Here is a 10,515-nt window from a genome sequence, read left to right as displayed (position 1 = left end):
TACTCATTTTTACAAGTGGGATCAAGTAGTACACATTTTATTACTTCTTTATGCAAGTGGGACCAAGTAGTACACATTTTATTACTTCTTTATGCAAGTGGGACCAAGTAGTACACATTTTATTACTTCTTTATGCAAGTGGGACCAAATAGTACACGTTTTATTACTTTTTTAAACGTGGGACCCGTTAGTTACCCAGGAGAGAGAGTCCTTATATAGTTGCCCGTTCCTTAACGGGGACTCAATTTTTCTTTCTCCAATGGAGGGTCCTTAACGGGGAGTGGTCCTTGTTAAGTAAGGACCCCCCATTGAAGATGCTCTTAGCACAACTTAAATAGGTGCTTAAAATCATCTACAACGAACAGCAAATAAAGAACCTAGAGTTGGTTTCACCACCATGTTAACATTATATACAATCCAAACCTATTTTTGATCGATGGTAAAAATTAAAACCACCATTAAGGAGTCTACATTTTAATAATTTTTATCTAGTCTAGTATACTTATTTTTAATTGTTATGGAACGATACCTTGCACAAATATATGCAACTCACACTATCATGTAGTTCTCGTGCAAAAAAAAAAAATGTTACGCTATGGTTCCATTGTTTAAAGAAACCGATACCTCGGCTAAAGTGTTCTAAATGATGGGATAAAAAAATTGTAGTCTACTTAAAATGTGATTATGAAAGATCTTTTCTCTATTTATTTTTTGGGCTCGCTTTTTTTTCTTAGAAGTGGTAAAACTGAAATTAAATTCACACGCAACTGTGAGGTCTTTTTGGGCTCGCTTTTTTTTCTTAGAAGTGGTAAAACTGAAATTAAATTCACACGCAACTGTGAGGTCTTGGATTCGAACCTGGGTCACAACGTTCGGCCTTGCAATTTTGATATTTACCAATTGAGCTAGGACTTCTAAGCATTTTTTGCACTCGCTTTATTAAAATGAATTGGACGTGTTAGATGGATGAATTCTATGCTTATTAGGTGTTAATGAATAGTTTGCATAAGTGAGATATACACCCAAATGAGTGCTACATTGTATATGCGTTAGAGAAATTATTTTTTAGCACAAAACTTATCATTAAATGGTATATTTAGGCATTTATTTTTATTTTTATGTATACTGGGATAGAGTGTCAAGATACAATGTCAATTTTGTTAGTTTAAATAATACATCTAGAGAACATTTGTTAGAAAGAAAAATTAAAGTTTTATATTATAATATTAATTTTTAAGCTTTTTAAAAATTGAGTACACTTTCATTAGAATTTCATAGTAAAATATGATGTTGATTTCGATCCATCTGCGATATAATTTTTTAATATATACATCTAATCAAAGCACACCATCATATCCCCTTTTCAAAGTTAATTCTTAAAGGTGTCATTTTATTGAATGTACATGTAAAAATGAATTATATCGTCAATCTATACTAAATTAATTTTTAAACTATCACTATTCTATATGAGATTAATTTTCATAAACTGACGTGTAAATATTTTTACTTTTACATACAATCGAATCACACTATATATATTTATAGAGATATTGTTAGGAACTAACTTGAAGAAAGTGGTATCATGACGCGATATGATTAGATGCGTGTATAGCTATTTTTTTTACTTATTGGTGTATACAAAACTAATTCCTTATAATGTGATGGCTGGGAGTTGAAGAGTGGAACAAATCAAGTAAATGAGATGAGAGTCCTCGGTGCAAGGGATTTTAATAGAGTGAATAGGAGGTCAAATGATCTCAATTCTTGATTCATGATGGGAGAATGGGGGTATTTCTAAGTGATCTCGAAAGATTTTGCGTTCCTCTCCTTTTAAAAATAATTTCTCCCCATTGCTTTATTTTTCTCTCTAATAAAAAACCATGTGAAGTGTTTCTCTTTCTCATTTCTAACCAGGGTTTTCGGGTCAATTCTCTTTACTCTTGGTGTCAACACATGGTGGTACTTATTGAATACTCCAGATTATAAATATACTTATTTAATTTCCTCTAAAAAAATATGTATACATATTTAAAATGTATGTTGTATAATTAGAGAAAACAGCAAAGGAGTAGCAATCGTGCAAAATACATGCGATGGTTGGAAATTGACCGTTCAATTTTTTTGTAAGAAAAAGATTAGAGTAGTGATGGTTTATCCTTATGCAAGGTCAAGAACAATCCTCAACCTCATTAATAATTTGCAACGAAATTATGTATAACCAACCTATCAACTTAGATAGTTTTGGATTTAAAATCAAGTTACACCGGATACAAGCAGAAGCTAAGTATGTGTTTAGTTTGTCAAAAAAAAAAAAAGTATGTGTTTAGTTCAAACACAACATCACTCTCAACTCACTTTTAATCAAAATCAATTTTACATAATCAATTCACTCAAAATCAAATACACGTACTAATTATGCAACCCAAGTTGACTGAGCAATAAAATTCTAAGAGAGAAGAATTTCATAGGAGGAACGAATTCTATATCCAAAAGCATGCATTAGAGTGTCATTGGTTTTAAGCATTGCTAGCTGTTGCTACATGATCGATATTTAAATAATGGAATGATGTGCAATGTTGGGTTTAGGATAATATTTACAAACTAATATTAACGGGCTTGGACGTGGAAAGGAAACTATGGCTGAAGCTGCCAAAGTGAATGAACATTTATTTTGTTATAGTCATCTTTTATACCGTTATTGCAATATCATTATTAAATACAAGTTCTTTTCTTCTTATAAAAAGAAAAAGAATACAAAGCTTTTTGATTTAATGTCTCTATACGTTTTGGACGGATCTAAAACATGGATATTTATAAAAACGTTAAAGGGGACATTATGTGAGGTTGAAAGCAATGCAAACCATTTTTCATAAGGATAGCTAACCGCACTGGATTATTTTTTTGTTGTATTTATTAAATTAGATTTTTTTATTTTAAAATATTAGTGGTTAATTTGTTAGTGAGATTAAACCCTTGACCTTTGTCCTCATGAGCTTAGCTCAATTGGTATGAACAAGGCATAATATATGTAAAATCCGGGGTTCAAACCCCGGCCACCACATAAAAAAAAAACCCTTGACCTTTGACAAAAAAAAAACCCTTGACCTTTGACCAAAAAAAAAAAACCTTGACCTTTTTCATTAGATACCTTTTACGAATTCATACCATTAGGCTACCCATTCAAGGAAGATTCAAATAGTTTTTAGAAGAGTAAATGATGAAATCAATTTTAAGTCATTAGAGTTGTTTTTGACTCTTCCAAACTTGAATCTACGCATGCGAAAAATAAATAATTTTATAAAATAAATCTGGTTGAAATTATGTTCGAAGTACGTGACTTCTTCAACGTTTTCATTCTAAATATTAATTTGTTGTTAAACCAGGTATAAATTATCAACCACGTGATCAGAAGGTCTAACATATGTGTGAATTGAATTTTCACTCAAAAGGAGTTGCTTCGCACCAACATTTAAGTAGGCAAAGTTAGTTCATTCATGTGAATAAAATTGGAACCTGTACTCTTTTATTATAAAGTGATTAAAAGTATATTATATTTTCATAGCTTTGTTGTCAAACAGCATGAAGCTAAATAAAAGGATGAATTGAGCCTCGTATCTTTGATCAATTGGCTGCTATCTCTTTTGAGTGTACATGTAACATGATTTTCGTTCTTTATGGTTCAGGGGTCATATGATACGACCATATTTCCATGCCAAAAGAACATAACAAGGTCCATGACAAATAGGTCTATGTCCCTATCTGACTACGTCGCAATCATTTGCATAATATAAGCACAAAATGGAAATTTATTTAATGCAAATCCAAATGCCAATTTGGTAAGCTCAAGCTGTCGGTGGAATCTTGTTCTTGCATATGAGCTGTCTTTCTTGAGAAATAAAATTGGACAAAAATTAAAATGAATTGTTATCACTCATCAGTCATCACTTATGCGTTTTCGGTGGGCCGGTTAATTTTGCTTCGAGATCGGTAGTCGGCGTCTAGCTGCAATATTGTTTGACTTGATATGGTGTTCTCTGGTGTCCCGGGGACGAGGGGTGTCCTGCCGATTTGGTTCTAAAGTCTGGTGGGCCGATCACTTTTGATTCGAGACCGGAAGTCAGCTTTTTGGCTCAAGTTGGTTTTTGGGCTTTTGTTTTGTGCTCTTTCGGTGGATCGGAGGTCGAGAGGTTGTGGAAGCTGCATGTTCATTCGGTTAGGAGCTTTTCGAATGTGGCTCAGTTTGGGTGTTGAAGTCTAAGAGTTTTTTGAGGGGTGTTCTTTGAGGTGAGTAGTGACGATGGATGGTTGTGGATACTGTGTTTACAGTGTTTGTTTCTGTTAAGGTGTCCGTCTTAGGTGGTGATGTGTTTTGGTGGGTTTATCTTCATGGGTTTTGTTTGGGGTTATGGTGTACCGTCTATATGCGGCACCATTTGTATCTTGTTTCGTCCATACCTTTCTTCTTGCGAGGATGACGTTTAATAATATTTGCTGATTAAAAAAAAAAGTCATCACTTATGCGTATAAACAAATTAACCATCGTAACACCACCATCAACAACAACAAGAGTCACCTATATGAATCAAATTAAACCATAGTATTTTTTTTCATTTGATTAAAAATTCATATCATTTTTAATTTAATTTAACCTTAAGGTTTCTAATGAGGATAACTTATTCTGTTGATAAAACATATCATGTTTGGATGTTATGATTATCGTTGATCAAATGGTTGTTTAGACAAAAAAACATGTAGTCCTCGTGAGCTTAGCTCACTTAACATGAACAAATGCATGATATATGCAAGGTTCGGAGTTCAAACCCCTGCCACCACTAAAAGGACAACCAACATGTATGACATAAATAATAAATACTTGATTTCTTATTCATTTGGTTTAAGATTCTCTTAATTGGTTTATACTTAAAAAAACATTTGTTAGAATGGATCTCAGAGTTTCATTTGGTTTACTAAAAAAATATGTTTGTTTAGACAAAACAAATCTTATTGTAACAAAAAAACAACAACAAATCTTATAACGAAAACTTAAAAAAAAAAAAAAAAAAGGTTTAGTTTCAAGGAGAATAAAAATCATACATTTGTTTCATGTTTTTATATTAATGATTTTCCAATTATTTTGATAGGTTTGGTTTCTCACTTTCTCGTGTCTTCAAACTAGTTTAGGATCTTTCCAACCGAAAACTAAATATGCTATGCCTCATAAGACATTAAATAAAAGAAAAGTGATAAAAAAAAAAAAAAAAAAGACTATAATGACAATCCAGAAATAAAAATGATATGAATAATAGGATGCATTAGACAATAGGAGAAGTGATATTATCTCAGTCATTTGAGACATTAACAAAAGAATTTGACTGATAACTAACTACAGTACCAAGTTTGCAAATTCCTATTTTTCTCTCTCTAATAGTATATGGAGAGTGTCACACAATCAAAATAACAGAAAGTAAAATATACCTAAAATATTACAGCATAGACAAATACATGAAGTAGAGTAGCTTCACTTCTTCAAACTAAGGGAACTGAAAATTCATGTAATCTTGTGGTCTTGCACCAGAAGGAGGGTTAATATAAACCCAAAGCATAGAAATAATGATTGAGAGTAATCCAGACCAAACATAGATAATGGTTGGAACCTTCCCTCTCCTTCCCAGAAGTCCTTTTGCAAACGGATAAAGATGACACAAAACCCAGAAGCTGAAAAACAACCCTCCAACAAGTCTACTCCATTGTGGAAATGGACTATATAGAGTCCTAGCCACTCCCACAGCAATAGCAATGGTGTTCACCATCATAATTGTGATTGGAGGAACCATTAGAAAGCTCCATTTCACCAAATAAAGATCAGCAAACTCATCTTCTCCATCTTCTGGAGTGGCTGATTTTGATGTCAGTGTGAATGAGATGTCTACTCCTGCTATCACCTTCAACAATCCTTGTAAAACAGCTGCAGGATGTGCACTCGTTCCGCCGATTAACCAAAACTGTTCATTTCTCCACCAATCATGTAAAGTGATTCCTGACCATTTGATCTCAAGCAGTGCAAGCAAGCATAGTGTGACTGTGATTCCAAGCAAGAATACTAGAAATGTTACGCTCAAGGATTGGACTATGAACTGTCCTGAGAATAAGGATAATGCAGGTAGGAAGCAGTACACAATCAGAAACATTGAAGTGAAAGGGTACATTCCAACATTGAAGTAAGCCACCCTTTGCAAGAATTTCATTCTAGGACTTGCCAATAACGCGTTGTTCCTTGAGAAGAAGATTTCGACGGACCCTGTTGCCCAACGAAGCACTTGGTGTAGCCTATCTGTTAAATTGATTGGAGCTGTTCCTCTAAAAGCATCTCTTTTGGTCACACAGTAAACTGACCTCCACCCTCTATTGTGCATTCTGTAACCGGTAACAACATCTTCTGTAACTGAACCATATATCCATCCAACTCTTTTCCCCCACTCAGTTTTATCCTCATAGTAACAAGATATGACACTAATTGCCTCAGCAACCGTAGCAGCATCTAACGGTTCGCGAGGTCCGGCAAGAGAACCTGCAGGCCTTCCTTGTGTTCCATTTCCTTTGGAATCTTGTAGCAATCTTCCTTGGAATTCTGCAACTGGAATGGATGCAGCTAGATAGGAAGAATTTCCAAATCTTTTGGGAAGAAGCAAGGATTCAATATCTGCATCGTCGTCATTGTGATCATTGATTGGCACAGAAACTTCGTCTTCTTCCTTTTTTGACACCTTTGATTTTCTCAGAAACAACTTAATCTTCCTCCGACCAAACCACCCATGATGTTCAGAAGCTCTAGGAGGACTAAAACCATAAAGAGCTGTTCTTCTGAATATGCAGCCAGTTCCAACATACATTGGACCTTGTAAACCATCAAGAGCTCTCATGCTCACATCAAAGAACACGGTGTTGTGGTTTGCATATCGATCACTGGGGTCAATACCTTCAAACCTTTGAGGGAATTGAACATAACATATCCTGTCACCACCTCTGTCAAGCATAAAGCACATACCTTCCCTCAAGGCCAAGGAGTTGTAGATGTAATGATCACAGTCAAGATTGAGAACGAATGGTCCATTGGACATGACAGCACTAGTTCGAACAAGAGCATTCATGGCGCCAGCTTTCTTGTTGTGATCATATCCCGGCCTCTTCTCACGAGACACATAAACAAGCATTGGCAACCTAACATCAACATCTGTTGTGTCAATCAAGTTCTCTCCATCAGCTTCTGAACCATATTTTGGTTCTACATTTGGTGGAGCCAACATTGCCTGGAAAAACAGATTAATTAAGCATATAGTTAGTGATGGTGATCTAATATTTCATATCTATCATTCAAACACTACATTAGCACACATAAAACACAATGTTAGGATTATTACGCACAAGACACAGCACCAAGTAATTGATAATGCTGAAGAAGTTACCCGAATCTAAGATTCAAAGACTTCATTCAAAAAAAAAAAAAAAAGATTCAAACACTATAGTCAGTGATAGTGATCTATCTAATATCTATGATTCAAACACTACATACATTAGTACACATGAAACACAACATTATTACACACAAGACATAACACCAAGTATTTGATAATGCTGAATTGAAGAAGTTGCCTGAGTCTATGATTCAAACACTATAGTCAGTGATAGTGATCTATCTAATATCTATGATTCAAACACTACATTAGTACACATGAAACACAAAATTATTTAGACACAAGACGCGCAACACCTTGTAATTGATGATGTTGAAGAAGTTAACACAACACTATAGTTATCGATAGTGATCTATCTCTCTAATATCTTATATCCATATTCAAAAACACTACATTATTACATACAAGACACAACACCAAGAAATTGATAATGTTGAAGAAGTTACCTGAATTATACCAGCATGGTCACCTCTGGAGTGGTCAGGTTCTGCTGATGACCATGTTCCAGGCCAAAGAGAACCATCAGACATCCAAGTTGCTTTAGGAACCTTGAGTTCTGATACATCTGAACCAGTTTCCATCTGTTTCTTCTTGGCTCTCAACTCCTCATGAGCATTGTAAGCATCTGATCTTCTCCTTATTGATTCAGGTAAGGAATTGATCCTCACTTTGAATTCATCATATTCCCTCTTCACCCTTCTTCTCTCCCTAACAAAGTCCAACCGAACCTTGTTCTTGAGAAAATCGCGCTTCTGACCAAAATAAGCTTCAGGATTTCTTGGCTCAATTTGGTGTTTTCTACAGAAAGGAACCCAAAATCTTGCAAAACTAGCAGTCTCAGCAAGAGCTTCAAATGTCAAAAGAGCTCCACCATCATCAGACAAATAACAAGCAACTTTTTCCACAGGGTAATCAACTGCAAGGATAGATAAAATGGTGTTTGCAGTTACAAGAGGTGGCTCCTTTTCTGGATCTGCAGTTGAAACAAATACATCGATTCCAGGGAGATCAGACCTCCCTTTCGGGTTTCGCAGATTTGGAGACTCGAACCGTTCTTTCAAAACAGACAAATCAGTAACTCTGTTCACAGGACACAGCTTTGGAAGCTGATCAAGAAGCCATGAAAATGCAAACCAAAGCTCACAAGTCACTGACATTGCCCACAACCACATTGCCTCGTGGTTTGGGTGTCGAATCCTCCATGTAAGAAATAAACCAAGTGCAGCAAGACGCATCAGAATAAGCAACCTTAATCAACAAACAAACCAAACGAATACATTAGAAATTCAACACTTAAATTCACTCAATCAAGTTGTTTTCTTATTTTGGTTCTAAATTGAATATTACATTACATAACCAATTCTAACATGAACATATTTAGCAAGTATTAAAACAAAACATCAAGAACCAAGAACAAAAAATGATATATTTAAAAAGAATAAAAAAAAATTAATCAACTAAAAGCAAAAGGTTGTATATTTCAAAATAATATTCAAATTTCAAACAAAAAGAAAAGCTTGGATTTTGAAAAGACTCACCTATAAGGACTGAGAATAGCAGCAGAAACACCAACTTTTCTTGTCAAGGGTCTTCTAGATTTCTTTCCAAAATCAGGAGGAGGTTCATAACCATTGGAACCAAATCCATCTTTAGGCCAAACAGCATTTCCATAACCATAAGTTCCTTTAGTTTCAAATAACCAACGAGTATGATCAAAATCAGGTGGATGATTCTGATTCTGAGCTTTAAACGATTTCACAACAGAAAGCCTCTTATCCAACTTGAATTCCGCCATAGAAGGTAACGGTTGAGCTTGATCTTCGCACTCAGAAACCTCTTCCTCTTCCTCTTCTTCATCATCACTAACATTGTTGTAAGAATCTTTGCAACCTGGACATTTACTACCACCTCCATTTCCACAAATCTCCTTGTAACAATCCCTACAAATCTTAAATCCGCATTCACAGGTACAACCCTTGATCGCTTCTTCATCACAGCCTTTCATTCCACACATCAGTTTAGATTTCAACGGTAGATCATTGCTTTCATTGGAGCATTCGATGACATGGCCTCGTGTAACGGAATTAAAACCTCCGGTAAAAATCGTACCAGAGATGAAACTGTTGTTTTTGTTGTTTTCTTCAGGGAGGCTTGTTTGTGAAGATGACAGTGGCATGCGATCTGGTGTTGGAGGAATATGAACTGTGTATGAAACATATTCCGATGTTGTTGTGTCTTCTGTAACATCATCTTTGGACATGGATGAATAGTTACCTCCACCACCTGATAACCTTCTTATGGCGGCTCCGCCGCCGGAAAGCCGGTTTGAACGGTTGCTGAGAGGTGAATTGTTGTTGTTAGAGACTGAAGAACGTGGTAGTGGACTTGTTAAACCCATGTTTCTGCTTCCTCCAGTTTTGCCTCCAGAAGACACAGTGATTTTCACAGGAGAGGAAGAAGATGTTGTGTTCACCATGTTTATTAGAATTTTGAAAGAACAAAGAAAGAATCAGAAAGTAAGAATAGGAAAAAAAAAATTAGATTTTTCAGTGACCCATTAGGAAAGTGAAGTTGAAGTGTGAAGAAGTGAGAGAGATGAAGTAGAAGGAGATGAAGTAGGGTTCGTAAATGGACAACGGTCGAATTTGAATAAGAAGGAAAAAGAGGGTTGAGTTGGGATTTAAATGCAACGGTCGATAGATCTGGACCGTTGATCTATGCTTTCGTTTTTTGCTTTTTGCTTTCTAATATAAGAAACGGTTCATTTCGTTTGAGAGTTTAGTCAACTAAAGGAGTTTCAACTTTTTGAACTGAAACGGTCCAATAACATGACATGGAATGTGAACAAGATGTGTGTTTGTGTAATGTGTATCACTTTTCGAATAATAGCTTTAGCTTTTCAAATTACAAATTACTAGTACTACGTAAAAATTAAATTTTGCTGATTAGTAGTACTCCCTCCGTTCCATTTACCTAATTTAAAAAAGTGTATTATTCATATAACATGCATTGACCCACTTTTCTACTAATATATAAATACAAA

General features: G+C 35.1%; 1 protein-coding gene across 1 annotated transcript; it reads right to left on the bottom strand.

Moving 5' to 3' along the window:
* Positions 1-5,291: 5,291 nt before the first annotated feature.
* Positions 5,292-10,060, bottom strand: CSLD5 (cellulose synthase-like D5). Its single transcript, XM_085729924.1, has 3 exons — positions 9,011-10,060; positions 7,919-8,720; positions 5,292-7,307 (listed from the first exon to the last, which is right to left on the bottom strand). The coding sequence occupies exons 1-3, from the start codon at positions 9,946-9,948 to the stop codon at positions 5,532-5,534; spliced, it is 3,516 nt and encodes a 1,171-aa protein (XP_085586050.1). The 5' UTR covers positions 9,949-10,060; the 3' UTR covers positions 5,292-5,531.
* Between the last annotated feature and the right edge of the window lie 455 nt (positions 10,061-10,515).

This window comes from Medicago sativa, chromosome 7, assembly GCF_051527215.1.
Source record: "Medicago sativa cultivar Bolivia chromosome 7, Bolivia_mono, whole genome shotgun sequence".
Taxonomy (NCBI): Eukaryota; Viridiplantae; Streptophyta; class Magnoliopsida; order Fabales; family Fabaceae; genus Medicago; species Medicago sativa.
Note: the sequence above shows the minus strand (reverse complement) of the source record. Positions and strands in the feature narration are given on the sequence as shown.